Here is a 19,700-nt window from a genome sequence, read left to right as displayed (position 1 = left end):
CAGCGGGACCACGAGGTCCCGCAGTCCGTGTCCTCCGGGGCGAGAAAAGCCGCGTTCGTAACTGCAGATCCGACATAAGTCGGATCCGCGTAAGTCGGGGACTGCTTGTATATGGTTGTGACTATTTTCTTCCACTATTTGATCTGAGGAAGTGGGTCTGGCCCACGAAAGCTCATCACCTAATAAACCATCCTGTTAGTCTTTAAAGTGCTACATAGTCCTGTATTTTATGTAGGCAAAAGAACTGCATGTCAACAATTTTATAACCACAATTGGAACATAACCACTAGGAACTGCAATTCTACCACAAGTCTCTCTACATATATTAAAGTAAACTTAGTCCTTACAGAAGGTGTCAGAATGAATGGTATTTCAGTTTCCATTTACCCACAGAATAAGTACAGACCAAAGACCAGAAATACAGGCTTCGCCCCACTGATCAGTAGATAGGCATCGGCCCTATCCTGGGCATCCCAATTCAGTAGCTAAATGAAATAATGATTCTGTGAAATAAACATCTATCCACTAGGAACTGGATTGATTCCACCAAATTAGTGGTAATATAACATGACTTCTGGTCAGTACCTTCACAGGTCAGATTTGTATGAATAACCTAGAAGTGAAAGGGTCCACAGCCTTAATGCCAAAAATCCAAGCCAACCAATCCTCGTACAGTGTAATATTTTTTCATACCAAAAAAAACAAAAACAAAAAACTCAGTTCAATTCTTGCTCCCCACTTTTTAAGAAAACAGATTATGCACAATAAAAGATAATTTTAGTATATGAAACTAAAAACTAGGGATGCCAATGAGTTGTCAACTAGACGATTAACTGATAAGTCTAGGCACATTGGTTAATCTGTCGACTACTTGCACACACACCCTTTCTGTATCAGAGGCAGCACGGCGGGGGGAAGCAGGAGCTGGTGCTGGGAGGGAGACAGTTTAAAAGCCGGTTCCCCCTAACACTGGCTCCACAGTGCAGCTTTTCCCTGTTTCCCCAGTGCTGCTGCCTCTATCAGAGGCAGTGGGGGGAGGGAAGGGGTAAAGGGAGGCTGTCGCGAAGCAGCCCCTGTCTGCGGGGGGTCTGAGCTTTCCGCAGACATAAGTTGTTCTGCATCTCCCAGGCTTGCCATTGGCAGAGGCTGCTCTGTGGAAGACAGAGCACTCTCTGTCCACAAGGAGCTCGGACCCCTCCCGTGGACAGGGGCTAACAGATAAGAATTCACTATTCTATTACTTGATATCTAACATCCCTACTAAAAACTTACCTAAATCCAATGATCCCTGTGTTGGCCATAGCATATGATAAGCCAAGTATTCCGCTTCCCATGATTGCATTCATTAAATTAAATACTGAGAAACCAAAGGAAACACCTGAAGATGCATGATTCGGAGCTCTCTGAAAATACAAAAAACGAATACAATTAGTGTGAGGGTTTTGTTTTGTTTTGTTTTGGGGAGACCAAAGAAATTTCAGCCACTTCTACCTCTCTCCATGAGCAGACCCTAATAAAACCCTAAAAGCAAAACTTTAAAAAAAAGTACAGCTTGGTAATAGACCCCAAATATAGTAGTTCTCCAAACTACAGTGATTTAGATTAGAATGAATGTGGTTAACGCTGTTTGTTAAAGGCAGCTTTGATACCTATTGGTAGGCAGGAGGAAGGTAAAGGAACAGGCAACACTAGGGAGAGTTGAATGCTTTCAATAAAGTATCAAACTTCTCAGAAAAAAGTGTCCTCACCTTAAAGACCTGCACTATTCTGTATGCCTGCATCTATGCTCATTTCTTCTTACTTCACTTGATATCTTTGCTATATGCCCCACTTTATATCCTTGTCATTTTTCTACCACCTTCTCCAGATATTATTTTATAAGTTATCCTTTGTGTTCTCCATTCTTTAAAATATCCTCAAAGTACACTTTGAAGCCTTTCAAAAACAAATCCTCCAGTATTCCTACTCAATGACCACATCACATATTTGTCTGACCCTGCCTATTTCTCTCCTGTTGGGATGGAGACTGTCCTCTTATTTGCCTTCTAGGGCACCACGCCACAATAATACTAATAAAAACAGCAACAAAAAATGTCAGCTCAGCAATTCGCACCCATGTCCCCCCACATTATCATCAGGGCTACTTGCCCCTGCTGGCTTAAGGAGTTTGGTGATCCCAGTCAAACGAACAATTGCTTCACATCACAAACAACTCACCCCACCTCGACTGGCCCTAATCTACTATCTTGGGATGGAAGGATCAAGTAAAAAAGATGAGGCTTGGAGAATGGTCTATATCAGTGTTCACCAACCAGTAGATCGGGATCTACCAGTAGATCTTGGAGCCTCTGATAGGTGATCCTGACTGGTTTGGCTGGGAGGCTATCAAGTGCCAGCACTTCAGCTACCCTCCCCACACTGCCCTGCTGCTCCTGTCCAGACCCTCAGAGCTGCCCTCTGGGAGCCTCCTGCTTGTTGCGCAGGTTGGGGGAGACAGAGGCCAGGGGTGCTGATGTCACTCTGACTCCCTCCTCTGTATCCCATCTTCCCAGAGTGAGGAGGGCAGGGTTTTCGCAAAGGGGTGGGGCAGGGGTATTTGGGTTTGAGGTAGATCCTGAAGTGACTTAAATTCAAAAAGTGATCTTGTGCTTAAAAAGGTTGGAGACCCCTGGTCTATATCCTCCCATCCCCAGTAGCCCCCCAAACCTCAAGCTAGAAAACCTACGGGGGGGATGAACGGGGGGGAGGACCAGTCCTGGGATAAAAAGTCTGCCCCCTACATCCTAGCTCCTCTCCGAGTCGTCTCCCCTAGTGCCTGGCGCCTCTCTCTGCCCTCCCCACTCTGAGGCCTCCCGCCCAGCTCCCCTCCCTCAGCTCCAGCCACAGCCCCTCTCCCCCCATCTGTTCTCCCCCCCCTCGCCCAGCCCCCCCTCACACACACTGCCCGGCGGCGCTGGGGGCAGCAAAGGGGCGGCCTCCTCCTGCTCCCCATCCGGCTGGCGGGCGGACAGGTACCAGCCCCGCCCGCAGTTGATGCTCCCGGCTTCGGGCTGCTGCATGGTGCCCCGAGCCCGCCAAGTCCCCCGTCCCGAGCCCTCGCTCTCGGGGGAAGGAGGTGGGCGGAGCCTCAGGCCAGACGGGAGCCGTCCTATTGGCCCGGCCGGAGGAGACGGCGCGGCCTGATGCCGTCACTCGCAGCCCTCCCCGTGTGCCGGTCTCCGGTTGATTACGTAACGACGAAGTGAGACGGGAGTGTGGAGCCGGCGCGCGCGCGGCTGGTGCTCCGTTATGAGGTGAGCGGCGGTTGGGCCCTGGGTACCTGAGGGGACGGGGCAGCGCGGGAAGGGGCGGATTCTGCGCCGCTCTGGGACTCGGCCCCACTCAGCGCCGCTTAGTCAGGAGGCTGCGGCGATGTGAAACCGCCGAGCTCATGGGGGAGGGGACCGGAGCCGACCGAAGGGAACCGGCCCGAACTCTTGGTGGGGAGGGGACCGAGCCGGAGCCGAGCTCCGCTAGGGCCTGGCAGCGCAGCCTCTCCACAGGGGGTTCAACGTTGGGGCCGGTGCCCGGCTGCGGCCAGAGCTCCAGAGAGACGCCGAGGGGAAAGGCCGCGGTCTCCATAAATCACCTGCCTCGCCAGCGCCGCTGGGAGGATCTCACCAGCTTCTTGAGCCAGGGGCTTGTCCCTCCCTGTCAGCCTGGACGCTGAAGGTGCATTGGGGAGGGTCCTCTCTTTTTTCCCTTAGCTCCCGGGGCAGGCTCGCACGCGCCAGGAGAAGGCTGCAGCGACGAGTGCAAACCCAGACGGGGATGTTTAGTGGCTTTAAAACGTTTCCAGTGGAATCAGATTTGTCTTTCGGTCCAGATTTGACCTCCCCGTGTTCCTCTACAACAAAGTGGACCCACGAATCCGAAAAACTGGGTCAAATTCAGAAAGGGACACACAATGCAATCATCTATACTGAATCATAAGGGGGGACTAAGGCCTCGTCCACTTAAAAATCAAATTGACATAACTACTGATGCTCAGGACTGTGGAAAACTTACATGCCCTGAGGTCTGTAGGTAGGTTGACCTAATTACTGGCATTGATGCATGTAGGGCTCCGGAAAAATGATTCCAACCTGCTCTCAGCAGGCCCGGCCTGACTGGAGCATAGTGCTGTGGGGTGGGGCACTACCAGAGCAGCCACAGCCCACACAATGCACCATGAGCATAGACGCTTCAGTCCTTGTTCATGGAGCAGCCCTTGTTCATGGAGGGCCCGGCCTGCCCAAGCAGAATGCTACATACAGGCAGGGATGTTCCAGCTTGGTTAACTGGTTACACACTGTTTAACTGGTCAACTGATTTAAACGGGGTTTGACATCCCTATAAAGAACAATCAGATGAATTCAATCCATTTTCATAGTGGCAACAAGTGTAGATTATGGAGGAAAGGAATTGGTGATTGTTCCTTGGTATATAAGGGAGACAATCACAGAGCTACATTCTTCAACTCTTGCAGCTTTTAAATACATTTCAAGGCAAACCTTTTAGGATTGAATTACTTGTAGAGCATGCAGTTGAAGTAGGCTCCCCAGGAGAGGGGCTAGCAGCTCCTGCTGGCACTGCTCCCAAGGAGACAGCTGTCACTCTGTGCTGCGGGCTCTGCACAATAAAGTTATACTTCAGAACCCACAACGAACCCAGCGTCTGACTGACAGCTTTGCTTCTGGGGAGCCAGCTTCACTGTAGACTCCGCAGTATAATGCTTATATATAAAGCTTTATATGGCAGAGCCCACAACATGGCTACGTCTACATTGGTAGCTTCTTGCGCAAGAACTCTTTTGTGGAAGAGTTCTTGTGCAAAAACTCTTCCAGAAGAGAGCGTCTACACTGGCATGTGCTTTTGTGCAAGAGCATCCATGCCAGTGTAGACGCTCTCTTGCGCAAGAAAGCTCTGATGGCCATTTTAACCATATGGCTTTCTTGCACAAGAAATTCATGTTGCCTGTCTATACTGGCCTCTTGCTCAAGAACAGTTGCGCAAAAGGGCTTATTCCTGAGCGGGAGCGTCAGAGTTCTGATGCAAGAAGCCCTGATTTCATACATTAGAACGTCAGTTTACTTGCTCAAGAACACGTGGCCAGTGTAGATAGGCAGCAACTTTTTGCGCAAGAGCAGTCGCTTTTGCGCAAGATCGCGCCAGTGTAGACACAGCCCATGTGTAACTGCTAGGATTTGTAGCAGTTACATAGTTACATTTTTAAATGATTTTTTACATCCCTAAAGGGGACTACAGAAAGCATAAGTGATTGTATTCTGCACTACATGAGAGAGGAAAAGATAGCTTTACAGAAAACCTTTAAAAAGTCAGTTATTCCACAATAATGTTGCCAAACGGAGTTCCATTATCCAGACTGAATCTGAAATTGTGAATTCATCCAATGATGAGGGGTAGCCATATTAACTGAGTAAGCTGAGAGCATCCACTGCCCTCAGTAAGCTTTCCAAGAGCATTACATATCAGGTTTTCTACAAAAGGGGCAGTTAGATGGGGCAAGGTGAGGAATAAAACAAGAAAACTTTATATGACCCCAGGTTTGTTTTCATGGTTTTGGGTGACACTTGGAAAGTCATCCACTTCCACCATCCTAAATTAACTCTTTGTACAGCTGGCCATGGTAGCAGTTGGTGTATCGAGGCTGGGAGGCAAAGGCACCAATGCCTACTGGACAAGGCTTTCTTTGTTGCTGTACAATACTCAAGTTAGGCTCTGAGAGCATATGCACTCACTAATGGGCATCCAGTTTGAACATTGGTGAGCTTTTGAGTGAAAAGGGGGCGGGAAATAAAGAGAAGTAAAAGATGCTCTGGAGAAGGAAAAGAGATAGCAGCTGCATCAGGGCAAGATACGAGGGTGCACAGAGAGGTGGATGGTTTTTTTATTACCCTCCCCCAAAAATCAGTGGCTTCTGATTTAAGATCATTCATAAATCTTACATTTAAACAGCTGTCTGTTGCCATGGGTGGACTTACACAACAAGAAACAGCACATGGATACTAAAGTGAGTATCATAAACCTGGATAGAACTAGTGTTGAGAGAGCTTTAATTTTTCCTCTTGTAAAACCAATGTTTAAAGACACCATAATAGAGGCCCAACTTAAATGTATACCCCAATTTTTTTAAAAAAAAGAGAGCGCGAGAGAACCAAAGAAGTGCCACCATGGCTTAACAACCAAGTAAAAGAAGCAGTGAGATAAAAAGAAGTTAAATCCTAGTGAGGAGAATAGAAAGGAGCATAAACTCTGTCAAATTAGGTATCAAAATATAATAAGAAAAGCCCAAAAGGAGTTTGAAGAAAAGCTAGTCAAAAATTAAAAAGTAATAGCAAAGGCTATGTCTACATTGGTGCTATCTTGCGCAAAAGCAACTGCTTTTGCCAAAAACTTGCTGCCTGTCTACACTGGCCATGAGTTCTTGCGCAGGTATACTGACGTTCTAATGTGTGAAATCAAGGCTTCTTGCACAAGAACTCTGATGCTCCCGCTCAGGAATAAGCCCTCTTGCGCAACTGATCTTGCGCAAGAGGCCAGTATAGATAGGCAACGTGAATTTCTTCCGCAAGAAAGCCCTATGATTAAAATGGCCATCACAGCTTTCTTGCGCAAGAGAGCGTCTACATTGGCAGAGATGCTCTTGCGCAAAAGCACATCTCTTGCGCAAACGCACATGCTAATGTAAACGCTCTCTTCTGGAAGAGTTTTTGCACAAGAACTCTTCCGCAAAAGAGTTCTTGCGCAAGATCATGCCAGTGTAGATATAGCCAAAATGTTTAAGTACATCAGAAGCAGGAAGCCTGCTAAAAGGCCAGTGGGATCCTTAGATGATCGAGATTGTAAAGGAGCACTCAAAAGACGAAAGTCATTGCAGAGAAACTAAATGAATCCTTTGCTTCAAGTCTTCATGGCTGAAGATGTTAGATTCCCAAAGCCAAGCCATTCTTTTTAGGTGACAAATCTGAGGAATTGATCCAGATTGATGTGTCATAGAGGAGGTTTTGGAACAAATTGATAAACTTAACAGTCACAAGTCACTGGGACCAGATGGCATTCACCCAGACTTCTGAAAGAACTCAGATGTGAAGTTGCGGAAGTATTAACTGTGGTTTGTAACTTATCCTTTAAATCAGCTTTTGTGCCTAATGACTGGAAGATAGCTAACATGACACTAATATTTAAAAAGGACTCTAGAGGTTGATCCTGGCAATTACGGACTGGTAAGTCTTATGTCAGTACTGGGCAAATTAGTTGAAACTATACTAAAGAATAAAATTGTCAGACACACAGATCAACATAATTTGTTGGGGGACAGTCAATATGGTTTCTGTAAAGGAAAATTATGCCTTACTCATCTACTAGGGCCGTGGTCACCAACCAGTAGATCGCGATCTACCGGTAGATCTCAGGGGCTCTAAGAGTAGCTCTTGAGCCCTCTCTGAACTGCATGCCTGCGCAATACATTTACATTAGATTTCCTCATTTGAGGAGCAGCTACTCACCGAGCAACAGCACAGGTGAGTAGCTGTGAGGAATGGTGGGAGGTCGGGAGGGCTGAAAAACACCAGCAAGCTGACTGTGGCTTTCAGCTGATCGGCGGCTTCTCCTCTGCGTCTGCCCGTGTGGTGCACCCTGGCTGAGTGCCATGGCCAGCTGGCCGGGCAGCCGCTTCTCTTCCCTCCAGCCCGGCTGCCCTGCACTCAGCCCAGGGAGGCTGCGTCTAGCTCCAGCTGTGCTGGAGCAAGCTTCCCAGGCTGAGCGCAGGACCACAGATGCCCATCTGATGAACTGTATACAACTAGCAATCTCAGACTACAACCCAGATTTCAAGACACTGGCAGATACTGTTCAGTCACAGGTGTCACACTGAGACTTTGTTATTAGAAGAAAAAATATATAATTATCAATACTTGATTTTAGATTTACAAAATAGCAGAGAACAAAATGTATAATTGTAAATGCTTCATTTGACATTTAAATAGCATGAATTAAAAAGACCATTTATTTCATAACTATAAAAATGTGATTTTAATTTAATATATTGTATAATTTAAAAATAAATGTTTAACAGTATATAAGGGCTGGGGATAGCAAGTGATGGACAGGAGAATAGAGAGGGCGGGGCTTCAAGGAAGGGGCGGGGCTTCAAGGAAGGGGCGGGGCTTCAAGGAAGGGGCGGGGCGGTAGATCTTCACCTGTTCTGAGACTTAAAAAGTGATCTTAGCTGTAAAAAGGTTGGAGACCACTGTACTAAGGTATGTCTAGTCTGCACGATTATTTTGGGATACCAGAGGTATTCCAAAATAGCTATCCCTTATCTACACAAGCTGCCTGTTATTTCAAAATATTTTTCTAAATAACGGGCATGCTATTTGCCATCCCAGTGAACCTTGTTGCACAAGGGTAAGGGATGGCTCAAAATAGCACGCTATTTCGAAATTGGCACTGTGTAGACGTGCCAAATTTCAAAATAAGCTATTTCAAACCAGATTCGAGATAAGATATGCAATTTGCTTAGTGCAAATTGTGTATCTTATTTCGAGGTTAGGGTGCTGTGTAGATGCACCCCTGTAGTTCTTTGAGGGGGTCCACAAACAAGGGGGATCCAGTGGATATAGTATACTTAGATTTCACTGGTCTACAATTTTTTAGAAGTCGTCTGCTTCAGAGATAAAATGTGCTATTTATTATGTATTTTGATGTGCTGAATTCAAATATGACAATTAAAACAACTGATTGGCTACTGTTTCCAAGATATTTAAGTTTTTACATTTTACGTCTATGTATATTGTGTAGATAGTAAAGTTTTAATCATAAATTGTAAACCTAGGTCTTTTCATGTGTTTATGGTTGCTTTACATGATAATATTTCACCTGTCCTGTTTATGTAACACTTTAAAAATCAGCAAAAGGGTTATATAAATAAAAATTATTATGAAACAAAAGGCAAAAAACTATTATGTACATAGTTTAGTCCTATTCAGTGTCTACTCGGCGCTTCTTGACTTGTCTCTTGTATTCATTAAATGGAGCATCTCTTGTCACTGTCTAGCAATAGTCTGCAAGCATTGATGGGCTCCATTTGCCCTGATAGCGTTTCTCCATTGTTGCAATGTCCTGGTGAAATCTCTCGCGGTGCTCATCGCTCACTGCTCCACAGTTCAGTGGAAAAAAATCTAGATGAGAGTGCAAAAAATGTATCTTTAGTGACATGTTGCAACCAAGGCTTTTGTATGCCTTGAGGAGGTTTTCCACCAACAACCTGTAGTTGTCTGCCTTGTTGTTTTCGAGAAAATGTATTGCCACTAACTGGAAGGCTTTCCATGCCGTCTTTTCCTTGCCACGCAGTGCATGGTCAAATGCATCATCTTGAAGAAGTTCACGAATCTGAGGACCAACAAAGACACCTTCCTTTATCTTAGCTTCACTTAACCTTGGAAATTTTCCATGGAGGTACTTGAAAGCTGCTTGTGTTTTGTCCATGGCCTTGACAAAGTTCTTCATCAGACCCAGCTTGATGTGTAAGGGTGGTAACAAAATCTTCCTTGATTCAACAAGTGGTGGATGCTGAACACTTTTCCTCCCAGGCTCCAATGACTGTCGGAGTGGCCAATCTATCTTGAATTCATATCATGTATGACGCAATACCAGCTTCAGATTGCATCATTCATTGTTTTGCCTAAAAAGCAAGTACTGTCCAAACCCAGTCATAGATTTATTCATAGATCCAGTCAAAGATGCATTTTAGTCATTTCTGGTTTAAATTGAGATCCCTTCTCTTTATAACTCACTTATCCTCCGCCATTTGCAAGTCAGGGGTCATATATACTGACCCAATAGCATATCTTGAAAACTAGAGCCAATCAACAATTTTAAGCATCATTTTCGTTCTCAGTGACTCAGAATTAGTAAAGTTTGACTACATTTATTTCAGAAGCATTTTGGCTGTAGAGCAGTGTAACAAATACAGGTTACTTTTGTCTATAGGGTGATTGTCCACCATTGCATAAAGTTGGTTGAGATGTATTTTTTGGCCACGTACATGGTTAGAAATTTGCGGTTTAATGCTCTGTTTATGAACTGTATAAAATTGTTATGAATTACTTGATACAAACTATATTTTGTGAGAATTGCAAATCCATGTGATGTAGTAGGTTTTTTTAATGGCATGATTACATAACGTCTGTAAAAGAAATAATTTCCCTTCTAGGTTTTTATTTGGATTATATGGACATTCTGCTAAATTACTGAAATCAAAACTCTTCAGAGCAGCTGCATCAAATACATCATTTCCAGAAATTTGGTTACTTCTGGTACAGTATTTTGAAAGAATACCTGGATTTTTTGGGGTAGTTAAGAGAAACAGTTTCTTTACAATGCCTGAAATTCTAGAAAGTAAAGCTGATCCTGAACTTTTTTCACCTAATCCTGAAGTACGTGGAATGACAACACTCGACAGAGCAGCTTTCAGCAGAATAATTGTTGTTCCAGTTCTAAAAGTGAAAAAAGAAGTAATAAACAAATTAATGAAATCCCTCAGACATACAACACTGCAGCGTCCTGGTCTGAAGCGAGTGATTGATGATCCAAAAGATGAAGACAGTAGACTTGTTTTGTTGGATCCCCATAAAATAGCAGCAGAATATTCATTGGGAGAATCTGATCAAGAAGTATTAAAGCAATTTAATGTTGACCCTCAGGTGTCCAAGTATAACTTGGAACTGACTTATGACAATTTCAAGACTGAGGAAATCTTACGAGCAGTGCTTCCTGAAGGTCAAGATGTCACTTCTGGATTTAGCAGGATTGGCCATATAGCTCACTTGAATCTTAGAGATCATCAGCTAACCTACAAACACTTGATTGGTACGTACAACATTGATACTCAACAAATACCTTTGGGAGAAGTGTATAATTGGATAACTCATTTTTACAAGTGCCTGAGCTAGAGATTATTTTGCACTGGGAAAGCTATTGGGAGCCCATATTATTAAAGTTGTTTCTTATATTAACCATCCTTTTATTAAAAGTGAATGCTCAGGCTGCTTATGCATAGCTAACCTGAAGTTATTAATAGTTTATTGACCTCACTGAGCAGTGGGTCAGTCCCTTTGCATCTAGCAAATTTCAGGTTGGACCACTGAAGGCAACCCCTTTATGACAGGAGAGAACAAAATGAAAACTTTTAACATTTTATTGATACAGCACTATAGCCCACTGCTCTAGTCCACCGTGTGAACTGATGTTACTAGCTGACCTGGGTCCCAGTAGAATCACATTGATATGGGAGTTGAATTGGCCTCCTGAATGATGATGATTTATGGTGTGTGTTATGGCACTGCTGAAATATCCCAGTACACTACAGGTGAAATGACTTGCCCAGGGTCACATGGCAGGTCCATAGCAGAACTAGATCACCTGAGTTCATTGCCAGTGACCTTCCTACTAGAGCAGCAGTTGCTAAACTTTATTGGTTCACATGCCATCACTTTAAATGGTGAAGTGGCTGGAGGGAGCATCAAGCTCATATATTACAGATTGGGAACCTCTGCAGTAGACAGTACTCTTTGGCTGAAGAGCAAGAGCCTCACTGGGAATCTAACCATTTTTTTAAGCATAAAATATTTGCACTAGAAATTCCTTGTGATAGTGGCACTAATGGAAATAACTTATAGTATGCTGAAAAATTTCACATGCAAGTTATTCAATAGGTACTTTGCTCTTTTAAATGTATATCCTGCAGGCAGCTGCCACTGGGATGGCCGTCTCGGAGCGTTTCTGGTGCTTCCCACCTGGTCAGCTGAGTGCACGCAGCCTCGTGTTGCTGGCAGCATGTCTTTCAAATGGTGCACATATGCCCATACCTTAATGCACATAACAAAATTTATTCTGCATGTGGATGGAAATAAGAGGGAACATTGCCTACAGGATTTAATGATTTAGCAACACTTAGTGGTTGAATATTTTCATTCCTTTCTTGCAGGTCAGGTTATAATTGACAAGAATCCAGGCATCACCTGTGCAGTAAATAAAATCAATATTATTGACAGTACTTACCGAAATTTTCAAATGGAAGTGCTAGCAGGAGAGGCCAATATGATAACAAAGGTAGAGTGTTTTTCTGTTTTCTCCTGGCATACCTCATCAGACACACAGAATGCAGTTGAAGTGAAAGAGTAGTTGTCCTACCCCAATATCTCAGTATTTATCAGTCCTATATGTGTTCCATGTTGCCCCATCTCCCATGAATGAAATCACAGCCATGTTTACAAGATCTTTATAAAGATATTACTTAGCATTATTTGTATAGCCTAGGTTTTAATCAGTCAGATAAAGCAGTGATGCTCAACTTTTTTTCATTCATGACCCCCCGGAGCTGGGAAAAATTTTCATTGAGCAAAAAAAAAAAAATCGTTTCAGGAACATTTTGTTGCAGCCCCTTAAATTTAAAGCGCCAGTCCGCGCCTCTACATGTACATTGGGGACCAAGCCAGGAAAAGAAAATATCAGCCGGCCCAGATCAAAGTGCAGCAGCCCCCCAGGAAGATTGCTGCAACCCCAAAGGGGGTCATGACCCACAGGTTGCACACCGCTGAGATAAAATATATTTGGTACAAGAAAACAAGTGCTTTGGAATCACTTTGCATAGCATAGTGGCTGGAGCAGAGGACTGAGACTTGTGCTATGTCTACACTACGAGGAACGCATCCAGGGAACACGTCTGCTCTTCCACTTTTTTTTGCAGAAAGGCAGACGTACTCTTTCGGAAGCTCTGTCTTCCTCCTCCCACAAGGAAGAAGGGCTTTTCCGAAAGAGGAGGCTTTTCTGAAATTTGGCCCAGTGTAGACGGTTTATCAGTTAATCATCTAGTCAACTACTTGTTGACATCCTTCGTGTCTACCACTGACTGTATTATGTATGGAAGAGATTCTGTGCCTCAGTTTCCTCTTCTGTAACACTTTGTTTCATGGCCGTTGGATGAAAAGCATTATTTGTCTATGCAGGCAGTCCCCGGGTTACGTACAAGATAGGGACTGTAGGTTTCTTCTTAAGTTGAATCTGTATGTAAGTCGGAACTGGCATCCAGATTCAGCCGCTGCTGAAACTGATGAGTTTCAACAGTGGCTGAATCTGGACGCCAGTTCTGACTTACATACAGATTCAACTTAAGAACCCCAGGCATCCCCAAGTCAGCTGCTGCTGAAACTGATCAGCGGCTGATTCCAGGAAGCCTGGGGCAGGGGCTTCCTGTAGTCAGCCACTGGTCAGTTTCAGCAGCGGCTGACTTGGGGACGCCTGGAGCAGAGCAGCTGGGGTGCTGCTGGGTTGGTCCAGTAGCGCCGCTGGACCAACCCAGCAGCACCCAAGCTGCTCTGCCCCAGGCGTCCTGATTCAGCCGCTGCTGAAACTGACCAGCAGTGGCTGAATCAGGACGCCTGGGGCAGAGCAGCTGGGGTGCTGCCGGGTTGGTCCAGTAGCGCCCAGAGCGGCGCTACGGGACCAACCGGCAGCGCCCCAGCTGCTGTACCACAGGCGTCCGGAGCAAAGCCGCGGAGCACGCGGGCAGCGGGACAGCCCAGACGCGCCGTGGCTGTCCTGCTGCCCTCGGGCTCCCCGTCCCCCTGGTCTGCAGACCAGGGGGACGGGGAGCAAAGCAGAGCAAAGCCCCGGAGCACGCGGGCAGCGGACAGCCCAGACGCGTCTGGGCTGCCCGTGTGTTCCGCTGCTTTGCTTCCTCTCCCTGGTCTGCTGGAGACCAGGGAGAGGACCCCGTTCGTAACTGCGGATCCGACATAAGTCGGATCCGCGTAACTCGGCGACTGCCTGTACATACAAAGTACTATTTATTAAACTGGGCTGCTGAGGCTTAAACAAAGTGAAGGCAACAATTACTAATTTGGCACTTCCCTTTTTAAAATAAATGTTAATTTTAAATGTTTCTTCTGAAACTTAGCTAGCTTGGGCATGTAGAGCTGGCAAAACAGATAAAAGCATTTGGATCCAATCAACGGTCTGATTTCATTCAAGATTGCAAGGTGGCACTGAGATCTGGATGGAGAAGGTGTGAGGCTTCCTGGAGGTACTCAGGGTTGTAAGGCACTTTGCTGTCACCTGCCCTTAGCATGAAAGAACCTTGAATGTGCCTGCCATGGGTCAGCTCCCCAACTCCACTTTATAAGGATTAGGGATGCTAGATGTCATGTAACTGCCCCCCTTACCTTCCACACTGCTGTTGATACAGAGGCAGCAGTGCATGGAAGTTGAAGGGGGGTGGAAGTGTGTTTAGTAGACAAGATTAACTGATAAGCAAAGGCTTATCTGTTAATTGTGTAATTGACTACACATTGAGATCCCTAGTAAGTATATTGCTAAACACTATTTGTATAGCCTGGGTTTTAATCAGATTCAGATGATGGGGTCCTTCTGTCACAGAAGGTACAGGAGGTTTTTATACCACCACCCAACTTCAGTGATCATCACACTAGCATTGGTCCACCCCCAAAGGGCTTTAGGAAACTCAGACTTCTTTTTTTTTTTTTTTTATGGGAGTCAAGTCACCATGACTATGCCACCTAAAGGCCAAATGCAGTATAGTTTCAGAGTTTGTAGAACTGGCTGCCACATAGCTGCATTTGATCCACCACTGCCATTATTTATATTTTCATCCTCTTATTTATTGTGAATTGTAGAATAAAGAGGATTTGAAGAATCTTTCTGAAATCAGCTATTAATAAAGCAACTATCAGCCAGAGAGAAAGTCCTTGAAGGACAAAGTCCTTTTTTTAAATGGTAATTTTAAGTTGTTGCTTTTCCTCCCCCTCCTGGTGATTTACACACTTGCCAGCTGCCTGGATTGACTGAGTGAAATATTCCTTATATGGAATAAGGACCATTTAAAGGCCCCTTTATAAACAGAGCTGGTCTGGGAAGACCAGTTGGCATTGAATGTGTTTTCCAATTAATAGAATGCTTATTATATAAGTGCAAGATTCACTTGTCCCATCAGTAGCATTAATATAAATGTACATTATACTTTAGTAAAAGGTTTAATAAATTGGTTACTGTTTAAATATACATGTATGTCTGGTGGTATAAATACATGTGGTATAAATAAAATGTCTTGTACTTTTTTCAGACTAGAGAAAACTACATCACCTATGAATTTGACTTTTCTAAAGTCTATTGGAATTCCCGTCTTAGCACAGAACATGGCCGTATCATTGAACTTTTAAAGCCAGGTGATGTTTTGTTTGATGTCTTTGCCGGGGTTGGGCCTTTTGCCATCCCAGCAGCAAAGAAAAAGTGCAACGTATTTGCAAATGATCTCAACCCTGAATCCTACAAATGGCTTCTACACAACTGTAAATTAAATAAAGTGGATCAAAAAATAAAAAAGTTCAATATGGATGGTAGGGATTTTCTTCTGGGGCCAGTTAAAGAAGCGTTAACCAAGGAATTGTCACTTCTTACAAAAGAAAGGAAACACTCTCTGCACATAGTCATGAATTTGCCAGCTTTGGCTATAGAATTTCTAGATGTTTTTAAACATTTTTTAGATGGAAAGCCATGTAGTGCTGACCACCTTCCCACAGTGCACTGTTACAGCTTCTCAAAACATGATCATCCTGCCAAAGATGTTCAAGAACGGGCTGAAGCCTTTTTGGGAACTTCTTTAGAAGGACGCTGCTCTACTCATCTGGTGAGAAATGTTGCACCGAATAAGGAAATGATGTGCATCAGTTTTCAGATCCCAGCTGAAGTACTGTACAAGAATCAGTTTACTAATGAAGGTAAATTAAAGTCTCGTGCTAGAAACTTTAGGGTAATTCAACTGTATCCTTTGCCTCAAATTATGCTTGAGGAAAAATGATTGTGCATTTGATGGATTAAAAACTAGAATTCTCTGATTCATGAGGCTTTCTAATCTTTTTAAGTGATGCAATTCCAGTTTTAGCCTTAATTTAGATCCCTTCCTGCACTAACACCACCCAAACAGACCCCAGGCCTGTGTGAAGTCAGTTGTAGAATCAGAGCCTCTATATTTGGCAGGATCAGGTTCTATAAATTTTAATGGGGAAAACTTAATGTTCATGTAGAAACTCCTGTTGAATTCAGTAGTCAGGATTTAGTCCTAGTAAGGTAAATGGCTTTGATTCATCACATGCTTAACTTCTACCCTCCCTGCTGTTTGTTTAAAACCCTCCAGCTTTGACACTGGACTCTGCACAATTAATGTTAAGTGTCACAAGTTCTATGTGTATATGAGTGTAGACTGTCTTGTGTAGAAATTTTATTAACTGTTAATGTACCACTTTCTGAAACTGTTTCAGAGAATCCTGAGGAACCAGCCTCCAAACGCCTGCGCCCAAATGAAGACTCTCCTGAAGAAAAATTACCTAGTTTAAAAGACCCGTTATAATACAGTTTTGGTTATTTTGTGCAAGACGGCTAGGTGGGAAATCTACTCAAGTCATTGGAAGCAGAATGGAAATATCCACTTACACCAAGAAAATAGTTATCATGTATGAAGGTCTGGGGTTTTTTTTTTTTTTTTTTTTTTTTTCCTGTGATCACCTTGCTCCTGTACATTTTAATTCCAGGAATGGTAACCAGGCAGGATTTTTTTTTTATTGCAGAGAATATTAAACTTTTTATTTTCTCATGTTAAGTGTTAGTTCTGTGGTGTATAAGATGTCCTTCGGAGTAGCGAAATGTCCAGTAATGGTATGATACCACAAAGAGATTGGGAAGGTTTCCAGATGTAGCTCTATTTTTGGCATTTGCAGTTTATGGCAACACTTTTATTGTAAATATTTTAGATTGGATATCAGGGCCCGTTCTGTGTTTGTAGTACATTTCAAAGGAGACTTGTATGTATGTTAGGAAAGGCCATCTGTATTTGTGCAAGCAGAACAGGGCTCTGAATGTGCAGATGGGTTTGGCATTTACAAGCACTGTATTTACACAAAGGGAGGAAAGTGCATGAACATATGAACAGCTCTTGGGTAAGCAAGACAACTTTTTGAAAATTTTTTGAGAATAAGGTACACACATGTACTTCTGCCACTGTGGCGATAAATGGTATTACCACCAAACTGATTTAGCTAGGTTTTAGAGAACCCTGTGGGTATTGAAGCTTGAAACTCTGTTGCCTGCTAAGTGGCCATTAGTACCTAACACGAGGGCTACGTCTACACTGCAGGCTTCTTGTCCAAGAACTGTTTTGCAGAAGAGTTCTTGTGCAAAAGGTCTTCCACAAGAATGCGTCCAGGCTGCCATGTGCTTTTGTGCAAGAGTGTCCATGGCAGTGTGGATACTCTCTTGCACAAGAAAGCTCTGATGGCCATTTTAGCCATAGGGGTTTCTTGCACAAGAGATTCATGTTGCCTGTGTACACTGCCTTCTTTGGAAGAGCTCTTGCATAAGAGGGTTTATTTCTTGTGTGGAGAGGAATAACTCTTCTGGAAGAAGCCCTGTTTTCCGACGCTGTACTGTAAATTTACTTGCGCAAGAATGTATGTGCAGTGTAGATGCTCTGCAAGTTTTTGTGCAAGAATGGCTGTTCTTGCGCAAAAAGCCTGCAGTGTAGAAGTAGCCAAGGGGTTTAGATTTACATCAATGCAAACTTGTGACTTGGGCACTGAACTGGAATTCGTAAATCCCAAGGCCAGAACACCCCTCCCCCCCCCAAAAAAAATTCCTTTTGAAATCTAAATTTTAAAATTGGCAGTGATGGAGAATCTACCACAACCTTTGTTGAATTGCTCCTGTGGTTAATTGCTCTCAATATTCAAGATATGCCTCATTTCCAGTTTGAATTTGTCTCGTTTGTTTCATTTTCCTGGCACAACCAAGCACTGACCTTGCTTTCATTTAGGATAAGAGGAGGCTTCATACCAAATGTAGAAGTCCCAGCTCTCACCATTTAGGAGTTCTTGAAAAAAATGGACTCGCAGACAAAAGGTCTCAGATGCACAAATCTCTAAGATATAGAATTGTAAATCTTAGCATGACTGCATTTGCATGTATTAGCAGATGGCTAAAGTGATACAACTCAACAAGTGGAAGGAATTATCTGGGGAACTGACATAAGTGCTCTAATGTCATCCTGTGTGAATTCAGATAAGTTCATGTTACTATGTTGGTACCCAGTACTGCCAATCTATAATACAATGCACAATTATGGAACTTGGCCCAACTGTCTGGTTTCTACCATCACTGCAGAAGCTCTTGTTTCATGCTGTTCCACAACCATGTCTCTCTCCTATACACTGTCTCTAGCAAGGCTGTCACTTTCTTGTGACACCAGTTCTACTTTTCTCTCCCCTTCCAAAAAGCTGGCCAGCTGCTTTTTAAGATAAATCTGAAAACTTTGCATCATTTCTCCCTATTCTAGAAGTTCTAGTTGTATGCCTCACTCAAAACTGTTTTCATCTCTCCTTCCCCTCCTACACTAATTTTTAAACTGAATCCCAGGGAAGCAATTCTCTGTGCTTTTAATCTGCCTTATTTCAGTTGCTCTAACACTTAGCAACCAAGTATGCTTTACCAAATCGATCCTCTTTGTTTTGTTAATAATATCGCTTTTTTAAGACTATGATCTGATTCCGGTGTCTTAGAAGGCAGGAGGTTCTGTGTGCACATGCCTGAGATTGAAGATCATTTAGTAAGAAATTGCATTTTGTTTTCAAGCTCTCTCCTTAGGGAGGGTTAAGGAGCTTGGAGGTCCCCCACAAGAAGAAATTTCCAAGTACGTCTTCCTGGATTCTCAAGGGTTTTTTTATGTTTGGGTGGTGGCAGTGTACCACCCAAAGTCAGGGAAATCTGTGACCTTAGGAAGTTTTAAACAGAAGCCTTTAATGGAAGAGTATTTTAAAGTCTCTTGAGGGCCCCCCACCTTCTGCACTCAAAGTGCCAGAGTGGGGAACAGCCCTGACAAGTGCTCTAAATGCCCCAACAACTATGTAGATGAAACCAATCACTAAGCTTTCAAAGTCACATAGGAAAAAGGAAAGACAAAAACATCCATCACCTGTGGGTGAATAATTTTCACAGTGCTCTCTCCACTTCTCATCCTCAAAGAAAACCTGCACAACACTTTCAAAAGAAAAGCCTGGGAACTTAAATTAGTAGCTTTGCTAGACACTGTAGTTGTAGCTTATTACAGTAATCTGTAACACACTAACCTTTCTTGTCCTGTGACTTATAGGGATGTTAATGAACCTTGAATGGTTCACCTTGAATGGTTCACTAGAATGTGTGCTAACTTCTTATGCTACACTATCTGATAATTTATTTAGCTGTGACACCTTTCCTAGATCTGAAGAGCTTTGTGTAGCCTGAAATCTTGTGTGTGTCTGCAACAGAATTTGGTCCAATAAAACATCTCAGCCTTTCTGTCTTTTCTAAGATCCTGGCACTGACTACAACATTGCATATCTGGGAAAGGACATTCCAGAGGTTAATGTATAGGCCTGTGGTCCTACCCCCTCTGAAACTGTAATACTATGGCTCCACTAGAGAGCTTATGGTAGGGCAGCTGTGCCCCTTTAAGCTCTCTAGTGGTGCTGCTCTAAGCCAACAGGAGAGAGCTCTCCCTGGCTTAATTACTCCAGCCCCTGAAGTGGCAGTAGCTATGTTGGCAGGAGAAGCTC

The 19,700-nt window shown here is 43.8% G+C and overlaps 2 protein-coding genes across 6 annotated transcripts in view; one reads left to right on the top strand and one right to left on the bottom strand.

Moving 5' to 3' along the window:
* The window catches only part of SLC38A6 (solute carrier family 38 member 6), a 56,812-nt gene extending 53,662 nt beyond the window's left edge, over positions 1-3,150 (bottom strand). For 2 of the 4 annotated variants that reach the window (XM_075926359.2, XM_075926360.2), the window contains exons 1-2: positions 2,940-3,148; positions 1,273-1,403 (exon numbers count right to left, since the gene is read on the bottom strand). In XM_075926359.2, the coding sequence (XP_075782474.1) occupies positions 1,273-1,403; positions 2,940-3,059 (251 nt within the window). In that variant the 5' untranslated portion in view covers positions 3,060-3,148. Of the gene's footprint in view, positions 1-1,272; positions 1,404-2,939 lie in introns of all 4 variants that reach the window. The other 2 variants (XM_075926361.2, XM_075926358.2) reach the window with 2 other exon arrangements.
* Positions 3,151-3,216: 66 nt separating this feature from the next.
* On the top strand, positions 3,217-19,455 carry TRMT5 (tRNA methyltransferase 5). Of its 2 annotated transcripts, none has more exons than XM_075926357.2 (5): positions 3,217-3,293; positions 10,256-10,911; positions 12,029-12,153; positions 15,182-15,836; positions 16,377-19,455. In XM_075926357.2, the coding sequence occupies exons 1-5, from the start codon at positions 3,289-3,291 to the stop codon at positions 16,463-16,465; spliced, it is 1,530 nt and encodes a 509-aa protein (XP_075782472.1). In that variant the 5' UTR covers positions 3,217-3,288; the 3' UTR covers positions 16,466-19,455. The 2 variants fall into 2 exon arrangements, with proteins under 2 accessions (XP_075782472.1, XP_006110831.2); XM_006110769.5 differs by lacking the exon at positions 3,217-3,293 and adding an exon at positions 3,300-4,065.
* Positions 19,456-19,700: the final 245 nt, after the last annotated feature.

Source organism: Pelodiscus sinensis, chromosome 5, assembly GCF_052426305.1.
Source record: "Pelodiscus sinensis isolate ZL-2025 chromosome 5, ASM5242630v1, whole genome shotgun sequence".
Classification (NCBI taxonomy): Eukaryota; Metazoa; Chordata; order Testudines; family Trionychidae; genus Pelodiscus; species Pelodiscus sinensis.
This window is presented reverse-complemented; position numbering and strand designations above follow the sequence as displayed.